Source organism: Diplotaxodon limnothrissa, linkage group LG6, assembly GCF_057381915.1.
Source record: "Diplotaxodon limnothrissa isolate DT_005_m linkage group LG6, D_limnothrissa_male_GT1.1, whole genome shotgun sequence".
NCBI classification, from domain to species: Eukaryota; Metazoa; Chordata; class Actinopteri; order Cichliformes; family Cichlidae; genus Diplotaxodon; species Diplotaxodon limnothrissa.
The window spans coordinates 34,617,333-34,635,027 of record NC_140601.1 but is presented as its reverse complement, the minus strand read 5'-3'; the positions used below and the strand labels follow the sequence as shown (position 1 = coordinate 34,635,027).

Below are 17,695 nucleotides of genomic sequence, written 5' to 3'. Positions count from 1 at the left end.
AGACAGTTTTGAAGTTTCAGTCCTGCTGAGCGAGGAAGGAAACTGATTGTTTGTTTGTTTGTTCAGATGGTGGCAATTTCCCACTAGGACTGAGAAGCGCATTCATTTCTGTCTGTCTGTCTCTCTTTCCCAGGTGGACTTTGTCTTTAAATGTTGCTGTTGAAGCAGTCAGTCAATCAGTCAGTTGTTCGGCCTCTGAAGCTCTGGCCTCACACCTCTCCATCTGTTGGCACCACTTGTCATGTTGTTTGTCTCGTCTTATTCCAGCTTTGATCCAATTTGATCCATGCTGAGAAAAAACAGCCTTGATTGTTGTTGCTCAAACTGCATACATACAGTACATTAGGTTTTCCATATGGAGAGCAGATTGACTGTGTGTGACTGTGTTGTGGTCAGTTTACAGACAGGATCAATTTCCTTCTCTCATGAGGCCAGATTGTGTTTTCTTATTATGCTTTTAAGGTCAAGGGAAGAGTAATGATCTTCATATTGTTTTTAGATGCACACTGTACAGTTCAAGCTGTGGAGGGTTTTTTTCACAGAATGAATAGACCTGGTTTTAGATTTTTTTTTTTTACATTTGAGTCTGATGTTGTTAACCCACTCAAATTATTTTTTCTAACACAAACGGATGTGTAGAAAAGACCTTCCCAAACTTAAGTCTCCCCGTCCACTCAGGTTAATGTGGTGACTCTAAATGCCATGTAATTCACATCATGTTTATAATTCATAAATAATTCCTTTAGCTGGATTTAGACAGACTAGTCAATAACCGTAACCCCTTTGGTTTATTCTGACAAAAGGGAAAGTAAGAGTTGGCATTAATATGATTAATGAGGTCTTATTTTTATGTAAGTGTTCTAGTAAGTTGCCAGTATACACAGTACATAACATGGGATCCAATAATAAAAAATTACAAATTACACTTGTAAGCATCTGTTAAGTCAGAAATTTAACACTAGTTTCAAGTAGACAAAAATTATTTCCCCCGGGAATACAAAATATAAACCTTATAATATCATACTGTCCCAATAGAGCAGTTCAATCTCTAAAAGCAGAGTTGGAGGCAAATCCTTCAGCTATCAGGTTAGCTCCCAGTTTGGGTTCAGGAAACAGACACCCTCCCTACTTTTAGATTCGGCTTCAAACTTTCCTTTTTGATAAAGCTTAGCGTTTGGGATGGATCAGATGAGTCTAAAGCGTCTTAGTTATTCTTTTATAGGTTCAGGCTGCTGGGACACTTCACACAATGTAAGTAAAGTAAAGTAAGTAAATTTTTATTTACAATGCATAGACCATTTCTTCTCTAGTCCACTCTTTTCACTCCTGATGCATTTACATGCCACTACTGCATGGCATTAAATTGTGTCTACTCTCTCCCATAGCATGTGTTATGTTTCTGTCTCTGTGCTCTTTTTGAGACAATGGTTGTTTTGAATACAAAAATGCACCGTATGAATAAATCCAAACCGAACTGAATTTGGTGTTAACATATTTCACTGTAACGTTTTTTAAAATAAAAGATAATAAACTACTAGCCAGTCTAAACTATAGTAAGGCTGAGTAAATGAATATATAGTGCAAGTTGTGTTCTTAGTATTTTTGTCATGCTGTAGCACTTTAAGAGACTAGCAGATGTCTCTTAAAGTGCTCTTTGACTATTGCAGTGGGACGCTAGAACATTGTGTGGGTTATTTCTTCTTAATTTTTTTAATGTCTGTATAATTTACATTATTTTGCTTGGTAATAACGCTCATAAAGGTGAGACGAAGAAAATCTTAAAAGTTGAACGAACTGCACCTTTAAGTGTTGCTGCGACAGAGTCAATAAAGCTTATTCAAACAAACAGTGTGACGTCAGGACACGCAATGGCTGCTAGTGGTACAGCTGTAACGGTTCTCACTCCCAATGGGAGAAGGCAAACAGTTAAAGTGGCTCCAAACACGCCGTTACTGCAGGTGAACTTTTATAGAGGAGTGTTTCATCTTTACTTAGGTGGACGGCTTATTGAATTCCGCGCTTTGGTTACAGAATCGGACTAAATTCCTTTCCTCCGAGTTAGCTTGCTGGGCTAACAGTTGTTAGCCAGTGACTGATCAGTTTGCGTTTTCGTGCGGATGAAATCAGATTATTTGGAAGATTTTGTGGCATAACTCGTGTTGTAACATTTTCCGCCTTCAGGTGCTGGAGGAAGTCTGCAAGAAGCACGGATTTGACCCAGAAGATCACGGTTTAAAGTGAGCAAATGAACGTAGCTGTAAATCAGTTTTTGTCCCTTGAGATTAAAAGCCTTTCATTACATCCAAATACACTTTAATACACAAACAATCGCACTGCACAGTAGCGGGATAGTAATGTGTGAAATATCCGTATATTTACGTAGTTAAAGAAGTTAAGCTAGTTAAATGTTGTAAGCGATTTTCACACATTACGCAACTCTGTTTTGGTTTCAGATCGTGTTTACTTATATTTAAAAAATCGGTGTCACTGCAGGAAAAAAGAAACAAGACAAATTATGTGTCAAAAAAATTAAATCAAATTAAAATTTGATAACTGTTTGTAATGCATTGATCAAATTTAGTCCTCGGGCTCATACATCATTCTTCACAGCTGTCCAGCTACTCCACATGAAACATTTAATTGCTCGCTTTCTCCTCCACTGTTAACATTTTTGGCAGGTTTCAGAGGACTATTGTTGACCTGACGCGGCCATGGAGGTTTGCAAACCTGCCCAACAACGCCAAACTGGAAATGGTGACGAGTACGAGGAAACAAGTTATAGCTGACAGCCAGGTCAGTTCAAACAAAGTGCAACTTGGGGCTCAACGATTAGTCAGATTTTAATGTCAGTTATGATTTTGCTCTCTAATTGTTGCGAAAACAAAATAATTGTAACTATCTTCTTTGCTCCTGGGGTTTTCTTTTTTGGTTTGTTTGTTTGGTTTCCTTGTTCTAAATCAAGTGCACAGCTTTCATTTAGAGTGGTGTGTTTTTACTCTCCCTAAAAGTTCAGCTTTTAGTTTAACCCCAACCAGGGTGTCTATAGTTCAACTTTTGGCTACAAAGATCTAATCAAGGAAGTAAATCTTTTAAGGTTTCTTATGGTGAACATGTGAAAGAAGAGCACTTAATTGGAGCTCCCCCAAAGAAGAGTTTGTGTCTACTCCTGACCTCAAACTAGGAATCTTTCATAGTTGAAGAAAATGCCCAGAAAAAGACACTTTTTAAACTCCAGTATCTACGCAGTGTCTCTTAATCTAGTGAATAATGTCCATACTTTATAATATTGACCACATTTATCATGATTACGACTTTTCCTATAAGCAAGCAGCCTTGGTGCATCTATGTATATGTGGGTGTTAGAGAGAGTCAGAAAGGAAGGAAACCCTCCAAATCCAGTGTTTGGAGACTTTTTTCTTTTCTTTTTCTCAGATTCATGGTGTGCATGAATCAGAAAAAATGTGGAAACAATTCTTTTTACCTCAAGTCTGATTGCAACACAAAACATGCTCTTAATAAAAAAAAATTATTAAACAAGAGCTCATTTCCAGGATCGGCATAGTCAGAGTCCTTTTTTATAGAAGTACCACAACTCGGTATCCCTTTTTGAAATGCCTCCAGTCATTTATGTGGGGAGTTATTTGAAACACCAGAGTGGAAAAAATATCTGCTTAACTTATTTTAAGTGACTTTGTCTCGATGAAAGTTCGCCAGACTTTTTAGCCGTGAGTGGCCAAGGTAAACATGTTCAGAACATACTTCTTTACCAGAGTGTTTCTTGTATATAAAAGTGTTTGTGCCCAGCAAAGAGATTTTAGCCTTCCATTAGAGGAAGCTCACCAGGACTTTTATTTTTTACATGTTTTATGTATGTGGGGTTTAATTAAGTTAAGCTTGAATGGCGCATTTGTTTTTTAAATAACAGGTGAATGCGTAGACTTCTGTTATGAAAGGTCACATAAGCTATTTGCGTGGTGTGCATGTTGTTCAATAAATAAAATTAATTTGAGTCCCCTTAGGGCTATTTGTCCCACTCATGATCATGTTTGAATAGCCTTAAGTAGCCTCATGTGTGGGTCAGTCAGCCCTGTGTGTGGGTTTCTTTATTGTCCGTACCTGGAAATGCCTGAATTCTCTGTCACTGCTCTCTCTCTGATTCCTATCCAACAAAACACTTTGTTGTAGCTGAGCTGTAGTTTCCTATGACATCATGGCATCATAATCCATGCTGTAAAATTCACGGCTGGGTTTGATCTGCTGTTTTTGTTCATTTGATGGATGGTTGACTGTTGATACCTGGCAGATTTTATACAGACGCACACATGCAGGCACCTCTGGGGCAGACTGGTTTGTGGGAGTGTTTCGTGTTTGACCGTTGACAGCCAAAGCCCTCGTTTCATCTCTCCCGGTGTGCTGATATGCAGCGTGCTTTCTGTGCCGAACAACACCGTTGCAGAGTAAACAACTCGCAGAGTGACTCAGAGAAAGAGCAACAGAGACTTGCACTCATGTCTGATGTTACTTATTTTCAGGCTGAGGTAGGCCCACATGTGCAGCTTAATCATCTTTGATTATCAAAGAATTTTCTTCCTGCTAAATGTATCAAGACTGATGAGCCAAGAACTTACAAATGACCACCGCGGGGGATTTTCAAAATCATTTCCTTTTCGGCGTTTGTGAGTCCAACAGCGTGAAGTGCTTGTACTTTAGATTTTATTACTTTTAGCTTCTATCAAAAGAAAAATCTATGTAAATAATTTAAAGAAAATCGTACTGTGATAATTATGTGTTTAAAGGGGCCTCATTGTGCTTATTTCCTCCTCCTTAGTTTTATTCTTGGGCTGTTAGAGTAGCTATGCATGATGGATAGTCCAAAATAATCCTTATTTATCTTAACCTGGGGCTGGATGCAGGCTCTGTTCATCCTCCATCCAAAACGAGCTGTTATAGGTGTTTAAAGCCAACTTTCTTCTGATTGGCTGCTGCCTGGAAACACAAGATCTAAACTGTAGTTAGCTGGGACTGCTGTGCTTGAGGATGTCCACTTTCACCGACATCATGCGGATCCTAATGTAGGAAAAACTTGGTCAAACTGAGCATTTAGAGCAGTTTGAATCTTGTGCTCTGGGCTCACATCCATTACTTATATATATATGCTGATCTACTTATTTTAATCTTCGTTCATGTTTAACATGTTCATCCTCCACTGTAAGATAATAGAAAATAAGGAAAGGCATAGTGGGCCTACTTTTTGGTTGATGTCTTTCTTTTTTATTTATGGGGCATAAAAGCAGTGTCTTACTCAGATCCAGCTGGTGCCCTTTGTTGGATCTGTCACTATCCAACTTACCGTAATAAATGAAACAAATGCTAACCAGAGCTTTGGACTGTCTCATGTTGATAGTTTAGACCTGCTTTTTATTTCCATTATTGTTTTTATTTGGTTAATGGTTAAAGAGCGCCTTTGGTCTTTATGCTTAATCTGTGTTCCTGTGGTTTCATACGTGTCAGGTGCGGATTGCACTACAGATGGAGGACGGCTCTCGGCTCCAGGGTTCGTTCTCCTGTGGACAGACTCTGTGGGAAGTGCTCACACATTTTCCAGAAATCAGGTGTGTGCATGAACATTTGTACAGGGGCAGAATCTGTGTGTCTTTGTAAAAAAACAACAACCGTTAAAAGGCCTCAAAAGTAAATTAAATTGTGTTGAATGCCGACTAAATAGATTTTTATGTTGTTAGTTACTGTGAGAATTTCTAGCATACAGGGCCTCCCTTTTCACCCCTGTTCACTTCACGTGGTTGTGTGTTTGTTTGTTTTGGAAAGGGCTAAATATTGATCCATACTTTAAGTGTGTATTCTCATGAGTGAAAAATTGCACAAAAAGAAGACTTAGAATAGGAGGAACTGCAAGAATATGGTAAACTTGTTGCAGAACACATATCAGATTTAGAAGGCAAGAAACTACAACAAGAAGAAATAAAAGATCAAGGATGAGAAGAACTAAAAGAATTACTGTAAGAAGAAAAGACTGAAAGGGCTGCGAGAAGAGTTAGGGAAAAAGACAAGAATATGTATCAGAAGAAGTACTAGAACAACAGGAACAACTAGAAGACTTGAAAGAGGAGCAAGTAGTAGAAGAAGAAGCTGGCAGAACTTAAATAGAAGAATTATAAGTACTAGAATTAGAAGACAAAGAACTAGTACAAGAACAAGAAAGAATAGAAGAAATTAGAATACAAAGAAATAAAAGAATTACTGGTAGAGTGAAAAAAAATAAGATATAGAGGAACTACAAGTAGAGCTACATGATGAACTCATAGAAAAAGAATTACTAGATGATGTAAAAATGTACCATATTTTACTGACCACAAGGCACACCGGATTATAAAACACACTGTCGATGAACGAGTCGGTTTTCATACATAAGGTGTCTTCATTTATGTTGGAAGTTATAGCATAGTTGTATGTTTTTAATTTTTTTGGAAATCTCTGTCAGAACATGCTATATCATGTTTAGGTGGAAGCTAGCGAGCTAACTTCCTGCTAACTTCTAACTCTGTTAAATTTAAAAAAAAAACAAAAAAAAAACTGTTTTCATGGATGCCTGGATGTTAAACTTAATTGTTCCACCTGGTAAAGCAGCAACACTGATCATTTTATTAAAGATGAACGAATTTAGACAGTTTTAACTCTCAGTGATGCCGCAGTGTTCGTTTGACTTTGGGACCTGAAGCGGACCCAGATTACTCCGCGAGGCTCCTGACTACAGTAATGCTCTGACGTTGCAGCTTCGTAGCTTCCCAAAGTGATACTAAAACATTTTTTGACAGATTTTTGAGCACCGTGTACCACATAAAATTAGTTCGAGGTCAGTAAGCACAACCAGAATTCATACAAAAGTCGCACCAGATTATAAGGCGCCCTGTCGATTTTTGAAAAAAAATGAAATGATTTTAAGTGCACCTTATAGTCTGAAAAATACAGTTCTAAAAAAAATACCAGAGGAATGCGTAAAAAGAGTAATCCTTTGATCGGTATCGCTATTTCGATCGGTACATCGATGTCTTGGAAAGATTTTTACTATATTGGAAAGTCTGGTTTGTAAGTGTAATATTTTTAAAAAAGAATTGAAAAATAAAACTGAAACTGTAGACATGAAAGAAAGTAAACTTTGGTCATGGTGTTACACGAAGAGATTAATGGACTCAACACTGCATTTCATCCATCTTCCATAGCGTGAAGATTGTCACAATGAAAGCACACCAGGATAACATTCCTTCTTCTCACCACTCCTCTACTGAAGTTTAAGCTTCATTCTAACACACACGCCTGCACACACATGCAGCTGTTGCTCAGTAGTTCCAGCTGTGCGGTCCCAGGTGCTCACGCATCCGTCCAGCCCTCATCTCCACTCCATTAAATGACATCACTGCATTTGTTGATACTTTTCCAAGCAAGTCATTCTTCCATGAAATGAATGTTAGCTCCGCGGCAACGTAAAAAGCTCAAGGAATGTTATGAAGCACAGAGGAAAGCTTTGATATTCAGAATTGAAGAGAACAATAGTAAAACATTTATGGTTCAATTAGGTACTACACGGGATTGTGCACACATGGTTTACACATGCTGATAGTGTGCCACTGCATTGCATGAGGTTTTATTGTAAAATCACCCAGCTTATTATCCTCAACAAGGAAAACCACTTGTGGGTTTTGTTTAAAGCAAATGAAAATCATTTGGGCAATTTTTAATCTCTGTGTGTGTGTCTCTGTGTGTGCGTGCATGTCATCTCAACGTCACCAGTGTGTTGGAGCTATCCGACTCAGGATCCACTCCTGTGTGTGTTTACATGAGAGATGAGGTATGCAGCGGTCTTTTAACTCTCCCTTTCTCAGGAGATGAAAGTGAATTTTATGATAACACAGCTGCTTGTCCACATGTGCGTGTCTGTGGATGTGCAGGTGAGTGGCGAAGAAGAACTAAAGAAGGCCTCTTTGAAGTCTCTAGGTCTTACCGGAGGAAGTGCCATTGTCAGGTAAGCTGCTAGTTTTCATGCTTCATGCATTTTGTGGGTGTGACTTTATTAATTATGTATTTAAAACATCATATATAGAGAGTCTACAAGATGACTGCAGCTGTGACAAGCAGAAAAGTGTCCTTCAAGATGGTCTCCTTTTGCAGCAATAAACTGCATCTGCTGATTTAGCACCACCTGCTACATTTGGTCACTCCCTAGAAGTCCCTTCTAAACCACTGGCAGTGCTACATCTCCTTCTCTGTGTTTGAAGAAAAGGAAGATGTCTTAGACAGTCAAATAGGGCTACCTGAATGTCTCGGCCAAAAAACTCAAATGTTTTCAGTGTACTGTGAACAGGTGCAAGATGGTGCGTGCCACAAATCACCCTATTTTCTGTCAGATGCCTCAGTATGTTCCAGTAGATATCTTCACAAATCAGTGGTGCCCAACACAGTATAGCAAAGTCTGTACTTGGTTGGCGATGCTATCAGCCACTAGTTGTTTCCGTTATAACACATTCTATCACAAGTCTCCCTAATGGGCAAATTTGTTGTTGGAACGTTATAGTATAGTTACACCACAGATCCGTCGGTGCAGTCACAAAAAAGGCTTGTGGATGTCCACACTAAGCCAAACATTCATTATCTGATGATGTAATTGATGTCACTTGTACAGACGTGGACTTATTTACGGATGCAAACACTTTAAATGTAAAATTTAAAAAAGATGGCCTGAGAGCACACTGACATCTCGGCATAAGACAACTACACGCCCAGTGCACCTTATGTGGACACTGCAAACTGCTTTTTGTTCTCTGGCTCATAGACAAAGAAATATCAATCAGCAGCGATGAATAGCTAACCCTAACACAAAAGTCGATACTGGTGGGAGTTTTGAGGTCTATGGGGAAATCGAATTACTCCCATTCTCCCATTACAGAATGGGAGTAATTCAAATGTAGTAGGAGCTTTAGGTTTGGTCCATAGTGGAACCAAGGAGATTATGTTGAAGGGGAAAGAACTACGGGCAGCACGGTGGCACGGTGGTTAGCACTGTTGCCGCACAGCAAGAAGGTCCTGAGTTCAATTCCAACATCAGGCCAGGGTCTTTCTGTGTGGAGTTTGCATGTTCTCCCCGTGCTTGCGTGGGTTCTCTCCGGGTACTCCGGCTTCCTCCCACCGTCCAAAGACATGCAGCTTGTGGGGATAGGTTAATTGGATAATCCAAATTGTCACTAGGTGTGAATGTGCGAATGAACGTGAGTGCGAATGGTTGTCTGTCCCTGTGTGTTGGCCCTGCGACAGACTGGCGACCTGTCCAGGGTGTACCCCGCCTCTCGCCCTATGACAGCTGGGATAGGCTCCAGCGCCCCCCGCGACCCTGAAAAGGACAAGCGGAAGCGAATGGATGGATGGATGGATGGATGGGAAAGAACTACATTTAACCTTTTTTTAAAAAATAAAAATAAAAAAATCACCCTGTATTAAAACCCTGTATTTATGATTTATGTTTAAGGTTTTTACTCAAAAAGGAAAAAAACCCAGAAGAAAAAGCTGAAATGGATACACCCGCTATGCCAACTACGCCCATTGCCATGGAAACCACACCCAGTTCATCCCCGCAGCCGGATCCCGCTCCATCGGTTCCAGAAATGTCAGCAACAGATGTGCCAAGCCCAGATAAGCCGGCGGAAACCCCAACTCTGCCATCTTCTGCCACTTCTACAATCACACTACCCATTCAACAAGAAGACGCTCCAAACCTCCAGGATGCCGTTGGACCTAAAGACCCTCCCACAGGAAGTCAAACACCAGAGGACGATGGTGAAAAAGCGGGGCCGTCAGGACTAAACTGCCACCCATCATCTCCTACTTCTTCAGCTCCTTTCATTCCTTTCTCCGGAGGTGGTCAGCGCCTCGGCGGTCCAGCTGGAGGAGTTGCACGTTCCCTCTCTTCATCATCATCCTCATCTCTGTCAGCGCTGACCGCTGCTGTTGAGTCACCCAAAGCCAAGAAAGCCAAATCCAACCACGGTTCAAGCACAAAGGTCAGCCAAACCCTGAGTTTACTCGGCCTGCCAGGTGTATGCACTAGATATTTTTTGTTATTAGCTAGTGTGTCTTCTTGGCCCTTATGCTGCCATTGACCAGTTTTCAACATAAACCACAAGCTCACAAAAATATAAAGACAATGAAAGATAAAAGCTGAGAAATCTGAAGCTCATATTGATGTTTTCTGTTAAAGCCATGTGTTTGCACATTTATGAAAACTTACCACCTCAAATCCGATTACCTATTTTGCTTATTAAGGGCATTTTTTTTGTGGGCTTCAAGAATTGTCCTTTTTAGATTGAATGTTTACAGTCCTGATCTGATCAGTAATTGGTGAAACTGGACCTTTTCTGTTCCTTTCAGTGTAAAACCACTACCAAGGTGCAGCATGATAGTATGGGTGATGCGGAGGAGTTCTTAGAGGTGAGTTTGTTCTGTAACCTCTTTATTTCAGATGACCAATTTCTCTGCTTGTGGATTTCCAACTCCTTCATAAATTAACAGTGTTTTCATATCTGCAGTGTTTAGTCAGTTTAAATTGAACTCTGTTTGGTTTTCCAGCTTTGTGTAGTTCGTTTGTGCAGGATTGAACACAGTAAATCACCCACACCGAGACCCTTTGAGAAACCTACCGTACCAATCTATGCTTGCTACTCTGAAATGCAGCAAGACACTATAGATGTGCCAAGGTTAGCAACTAGCCGTGAAATCAACGTAAATTATTAATCTTCCCCACTGGTCCAGAAGGCAGCACCTTCTTCCTATATTTACTTTTGTTGCTCCCCAAACCCATTTGGCCAATAAATGGGCTAATATCCCCACGTGGTTTGTAGTGATGCATTTTGGTTTGCTTGGAGTTCCCTTGGTTTGAGTTTGAATTTACAATCTTATCAAATGATTCAGACCAGGGTAAACGAACTGTACGTTTAAGTCTAGACACCCAGAAGCTGTTTTATTTTATTTTGAAACTCTTATCTGAATGATTGCGGAGAAAGCCAAGAGTAATTTTAGTGGCCACTAGGACTAAAACCTGCATTTGATTTATAAGAAGCTACAGGCTTTACCTCAAAATAAGGTTTATGTTACACTACAATGCATACATCCAGTTTCACATCATTATACCTCAATGCAGAGTCCTGACAGAGTCGACATCTCAGCCTCATTTAACCAGAACACTGAACAAAATACATGCTGGTAAACTTACATCTTTACCACAGTAGATTGGGATGATGATGATGATTAAAAGGGGCTCAAACTGTTGTGAAACTCTGTGCAATACAAATAGTTTAGAAGTTTCCTGGTTCAGCTGTGGTCTGGCTCTTTGTGGGGGGGGAGCATCACTGGTGTACAGAAATTGTTTGTAGATGTTTATTGGTCAGTGGTTGTCAGCTTTCATACATACCGTCCAATGCCCACGTGCTCTTCACCATGTGGAGAAGCAGGGGATCGAACCGCTAACCTTCTGATTGGTAGATGACCCTCTCTACCTCCTGAGCCCCAGGCAGCTGTATTCAATTTGTCTAAAGAAACCTTTAAATTCAAGGCACATTAAAATTTATGCAATGTTGTGCAGTAAATTCTGAATACATTTAAGAGAAAACTCAGACGATCACTTAGGAGGAGCAGCATTTGGCGATGGTGGGGAAGAAGAACTTTCTTTTAACAGGAAGAGATGTTCAACAGAACCAGGCTCAGGGAAGGGCAAAATTCTACCGTGGCCGAAAACAAGACTTCTGCTGTGATAGATAAAGCTAAAATTTGGACACTTGAGATCCAAATATTGTTACGGACACTCTTATATCTCCCTCTGTCTGCAGCCAGTGGAGAGGGAGCCTCTCATCTACCACCTGGACTCCACATCCCATCAGTCTGAGGACTACGGGGATCTGCCCGACGAGTTCTTTGAAGTGACCGTGGATGATGTGCGGAAGCGCTTTGCCCAGCTGAAGAGTGAGAGGTGGGGAAGGAGGAAATGGTTGAGTGACTGGGTGCAGTATTTAGCACAAATACCTTGTTGTTTGGAACAGATAATTAGTCAGTTCGGCATTCGGTCCTGCGGTGTTTTGTCCATGTATAACCCTTAATTGCAAAAATAGCCTAGCAGTGATGAGAGGCCATAGGCAGGGAGAATGCTGGGCATCACTGTGTGCATTTCTGTATTTTTACTTGTTTATTTTTTAAAATTTATGACCAGTTTGAAGTTTTTAGTTATTTACGAGCGCTTCTTCAAAACAGATGCGTTCAAGTTTATTCTGCAATCTCTGGATGTGGCGTCAGCAGACCACAGCTGTTGAGACATCGTGTGTGTTTGCAAACATGTTCTCATTTATAAGACAACACACAAACACTACAAAAGCTTCTAAATATGGCACGCTGGGAGCAATTAGTAGTTCTGTTTCGTGTAGACGTTTATCTTCCAGCCATCGACCAAACACCGTCAGGTTGAGACCTCACCGCTCGCATCCTTTAATCTCTGTCTGCACTGACATGGCTGCCTCATGGCTACTGCCATGTCAATGACTGCAATTACCAAGGGTGGAATTAAGCCGACCAAAGCAATTTGCCTGTAACACGCACGCGCACACACACACACACACACACACGGCCACACACGAGTAGGGGTAGGAAAGAAACAGTGATTCTTTGTTTTCTTTGCACATCTTACTCATTGTGGGTTAAACAACCTGCTTTTTATTTCTCAGCTCATTTCATTGTAACTCTGTGTGTGTGTGTGTCTCTCTGTCCCTCATTCTTCAGGAAGTTTTTGGAGGAGGCTCCGCTTATGACTAAATCTCTGAGAGAATCACAGATAAAGGAGAAGATGGATAGATATCCCAAAGTAAGCTCGTACACATAATAACATTTTAATATATGTACGTTTAAAACATACAGACTATAAATAGCCCACTCTGCCTCTCCAGGTGGTCCTGAGGGTCCAGTTTCCAGACAGATATGTTCTACAGGGCTTCTTCAGGCCTCTAGAGACAGGTGTGTGTTTGTGTGTGCCTCCATGTGTGTGCGCGCATGCAGTATGGAGAGTGTTCATTTCAGCTGGCTAGCCACAGGTATGGCTGCAATGTGAAAGCTACTTGCGGCTCCCTCACCACATTTACGAATGTAGCCACACCACAGTGACAGACTGAAAGAATGAGACAGGTCTGTAATTCCAGCGATGAGATGCACCTCAGCCCGAAAGCAACACGACAACCAGCAGAACAACAGATTGCAGGGAAATTCCTTCTGACAAATGAATTACAGTCCACACAGAGACCGATGTAGCTGCACATAGCCCAGTTTGTGCTTCAGCTGGTAATCTGTGTCCTTGTTTGTGTCTTGTGTCCAGTTGATGCTCTGAGGCACTTTGTAAGGAGTCACTTGGAGGACCCTCAGCTCAGTTTCTACCTGTGTAAGTATCGTTACATTTCCCCGAATCGTCATCTTCATCCTGTGAAGGTCTGACCATGTTACAGCATCAGTTTCTGCTTCTGGTTTATTCCAAATCAGATAGGATAATAGTTCTGATCATAATTACAAGCACATTGAAATCACCTGAAAAACCTCAAATCTGATGACTGGCTTAATCCAACCTCCTCTAGTGTCAAATAAATGCAAAATTAACACTTAGAATTTTGACCAAAACTGCAAAAAATGCTGATAAACTCAAAATTTCTAGAGATCTACATGCAATGAGGCCAACTTTTCTATGAGCCTGAAAAAGGAGGAATTTTCTACAAACGTTTTGGATCCAAATTATCAGTTTGAATTGTTTTCATTTGAATTGCCTGGATTTGGATTTTCTTCAGTTAGATTTTACTGATAATGTCACTTTTTTTATTTAAACTATGTGCAGGTACATTTGAGCGAGTTTAAGATGTATGAGGTTACTGAAAGTGAGGTTTGGTGACAGCTATCCAAAGCAAAACCTTTTTTTTTTTTTTTTCCCTAATAGAGTAAGCATTTAAGAGACATTTTATTAGGTAGACCTTGTACTGAGTCGAACCCCTTTTGCCTTCAGAGGTGCCTCCGTTCTTCGTGGCACAGATATTCAGAGAGATGCTGGAAACATTTTTGATTTTTGGTCCATATCGACATAACATCACACAGTCGTTGGAGATTTGTTGGCGACACACCCATGGTTTTAATCTCCAGTTTCACCTCATCCCAAAATGATCAACCTTAAAATTATCAGCAATATCACCTGCTTTTATTTTTACCATTGTTTTGTTTTTTTTTAAATTTAACTCCACTTGTAAAAATGACAGGAGCAGGAACAACCAGTTTTAGCCTTGATATGTGCTGCCTACACACAAAGCTTTGAAACTGTATCAGTTTTTCTGCCATGTTTCCAGATTACAGATCAAATGTGAATTTGATTTATTTTTTTTTTAAAGCATCTTTTTTTTTTTTTTTTAGTTAAAAGTTGCTCCTGTTGTTTTGTAAAATCTTAAGTCTCTGTGCCGCGTCCATTTGTTTTTCATTCATTTGTCAGCATTATCTTTCCTGTGTTCATGTATATGTTGTATTATAGACTTTTATTCACAGTTGATCATTTTGACCATTTTTCTTATTCCTTTTTCAGTCATTACCCCTCCAAAAACTATTCTGGATGACCCTTCAGCTACACTTTTCCAGGTACGACTCCTCACACTGTCCTTCGATTACCTTGATAGAGCTTCTAAGTAATAATACTCAGTAATAAAACGGCTGAATTAAACCGAACAAACTTCATCACTGTGAAACTGCAGAAAACAACTACAAAACCTTTTTTTTTTTTCCTTTCCCTCAACATGGACATAAAATATATCAGCTGGTCCTCCTCTGCTCTTCAAAGCCTCGCTACATTCCCGTTCTCCCTTCTTCCCTCACTTCTGCTCGCACTTGTTCCCCCCTCTCCACTGTCCTTGACCCCAGCTGGGCTTGATTTTTCCCAGACTGGCACATGGGGTTAATACAGGCCTTGCTTTGATCTCGACACACACACACAAACACACCAGCGCTCACACACATGCAGAGCAACGGGCAGCTTTGATGCTTTGTAGCCTTTGAGTTTATTCAAAATGTGAAGAGATACATATGCTTGATCACCTCGACACTCCCGCGCACTGCTGGTTCTTGTATTTTTAGACACTTTATTTTGGCAAACATTTTTGTCATCGGCGCCTTTCGTTCTTTCACTTGACACTTTGATTCAACCTGAAGCGCACAGAAGAAGTGGAGGAAGAGGCGGATGTTTGAAGTGATTTTTGAAGTGATATCGTGTTGTGATGATGAGCAAGATTCAGCTCCTCTAAGGGACTGCTATAAAAGATAACAATCCTCAAAAGTGCACTTTGAAATATGGCTGCGTTGGTGTGTTCATACCCCTTTGGTGTCACGATCGCTCTGAATCACGTCTGATGTTCTGATGTCATTCTTTGTTTTTCATCTTTTCATCCCCTTCTGAACTCTCCCCGTCTGTTTTTTTCAGTACTCGTCCCTCTCCTGTACCCCAACTCTGGCTTTCTTTTCCTTTTTTTTCTTCTTCTTTTCTTTCCTCCTCCAACTCCAGCACCCACATGGTCCCTCTCTCCGGCCCTCTCCTGTGCCTCACCCCTCCTCTCTCAACCCCATGTCTCTATCCATTAGGGACTTAAAAGCATTAAAGTGCACAAAAACAAAATCTTTAATCCTCCTTGGTGTCATTTCTCCCATACGCACACTCTGTCTGGCTCCGCTTCCCTGTCTATACATCAATCTTCGACACACACATTTAAAGAATCTTTAATCTTTTTTTGTCATGTCACATAGACGTTGGCACACACACACACACACACTTTAATCACTTTGTGTCATGTCAGGAAAGGAATGTTTCCCAACCCAGAAGTCCTTTGATACCAGTCATCCCCTCCCTCATCCGTCTCCCCCTCTGTCTTCCATCAGGATCCGTTCTGCCTCTTTTTCCTTTTCTCTCTCCATTCCTCTCTTCTTCTTTTTTTTTTTTTTTTTAATTTAAACACACTCACCCTCTCCCTCCCACATACACTGGTCTCTTCTCGTTGGCCTCGTCTTTTTCCCGAATGGAAATGTTGCTGCTGCTGCCAGACGGAGCAGGATTGCAGGAATGCCTGTTGTTTCACTGTAACACATTGTTTCCTGCTCACAGGGCTGTAATAATAGCAATTAGGCCAGTGTGTCCCAATTTAGCAACCAGAGAAAGGACAGTGTGTGTGTAAGACGGCCTGTGGTGTTGGGTGAACCCGCCAGACCCCAGCTACAGCCTTTATTTTACGCTGCTGATTATCTAAGAGTCTGGAGGGAAAGTTATATGCAAAATGTTTTATGGCATCATTGCTGCGTCTAATGTATATTTTAACTGCTGATTAGAGTGTCTGAAGAGCCTCATTCCTCTAAAAAAGAAAAAAGATATTTGTCCTCCTAGCAGCTCAGCAGCAATCTTAGTTTGAGCTGTCATCTTCATCAACTGCAATTACGCTGATTATCGGGACATTAAGACTGCATTATAGGGAATCCCCAATCAACAATTTTGACACAAACTTTTTAAAAAAAGCTTTTTTCCCCTTCAACGTTAGTCATTTCTTACTGTTGCAGAATTCTTCTGAAGAGTTTTGGTCCAGATTTTTTTTAAATGTCTGGTTTCTGTCTTATTATGTCTTTGCACATATGCAGTTTATGTGGACAGAGATGACCTCTACCATGAAGTTCTTCAGGCACATGTAGGAAACCGTTACCTGTTGGGAGGAACTGAACAGAGCCCAGTCTCTACATGATTTAAGTCATTTTGGATCCAGGACAAAGTACAGTCCTCACAAGGATAAAAGCAGGTTGTCGAGAGTGACAAGAAGTGCAGTTACTTATATTCACAAGCTGTAGCAAACATATATTCAGCAGACACATCTTAAATACAGCAGTTAACTTTGCTTTTTAACACGAATATCTAATCGATCAATCAAATAGCAGCATCTCAGCACATTCAAGCAGGTAGACGTGGTCAAAACGACGACCCGCTGAAGTTCAGGCCGAGGATCAGAATGAGGAAGAAAGTGTCTTTGAATGTGGTACGGTTGGAAGACAACACCAGGTGTCACTTCTGTCGGCTAAGATCAGGAAACTGATCAGCAAGTCACACATGCTCAACAAAATTGAGCAATAGAAGATATAGAGGATATTTTCTTGCTGCACTTTGGGAGCCTTCACACCAGCTGTTTGGATGGAAAAGTCTGGATGGGTTTATAACGGGGGTAATCAGCATTTCCACCTCCTTTTTTAAATTTTGCTTCTGATCAATATACATTGTTGATGCGAGTTTTGAGATCATTTAAAGGATGATTATTAGAGATTTTAGTAGTATTGGTAAGAACTGTTGAAAGTCGGGATTCAGAAAGTGGATTTTAAAACGCTGCGGTGCTTAGACTGTGTAATTTATGTGAAAAGATGCTCTAAGTGTTGTATTTTAGTGTTCTTGGTTGTCACATATAAATCTAAAAAGATTTTTAGGAATGGTTTTGGTTGCTGATGGTCTCTGTCACCTGCTTATGAGTCAGAAAATGTTTATGAAGTTTCATCTGTGAGACTGAAGGAAGCTATTGAACCTCTCTTTTTCAGGGCATTTGTTTACGTGGTAATA

General features: G+C 40.4%; 1 protein-coding gene across 1 annotated transcript in view; it reads left to right on the top strand.

Annotated features, from left to right (window-relative positions):
* The first annotated feature begins 1,860 nt into the window (after window positions 1-1,860).
* The window catches only part of aspscr1 (ASPSCR1 tether for SLC2A4, UBX domain containing), a 22,427-nt gene continuing 6,592 nt past the window's right edge, over window positions 1,861-17,695 (top strand). Inside the window, exons 1-13 of the mRNA XM_085355095.1 lie at window positions 1,861-1,958; window positions 2,182-2,237; window positions 2,679-2,793; window positions 5,512-5,612; window positions 7,807-7,864; window positions 7,965-8,038; window positions 9,536-10,067; window positions 10,435-10,494; window positions 11,889-12,028; window positions 12,829-12,910; window positions 12,993-13,059; window positions 13,415-13,477; window positions 14,651-14,703. Coding sequence (XP_085211221.1) covers window positions 1,869-1,958; window positions 2,182-2,237; window positions 2,679-2,793; window positions 5,512-5,612; window positions 7,807-7,864; window positions 7,965-8,038; window positions 9,536-10,067; window positions 10,435-10,494; window positions 11,889-12,028; window positions 12,829-12,910; window positions 12,993-13,059; window positions 13,415-13,477; window positions 14,651-14,703 — 1,491 coding nt within the window. The 5' untranslated portion in view covers window positions 1,861-1,868. The remainder of the gene's footprint in view (window positions 1,959-2,181; window positions 2,238-2,678; window positions 2,794-5,511; window positions 5,613-7,806; window positions 7,865-7,964; window positions 8,039-9,535; window positions 10,068-10,434; window positions 10,495-11,888; window positions 12,029-12,828; window positions 12,911-12,992; window positions 13,060-13,414; window positions 13,478-14,650; window positions 14,704-17,695) is intronic.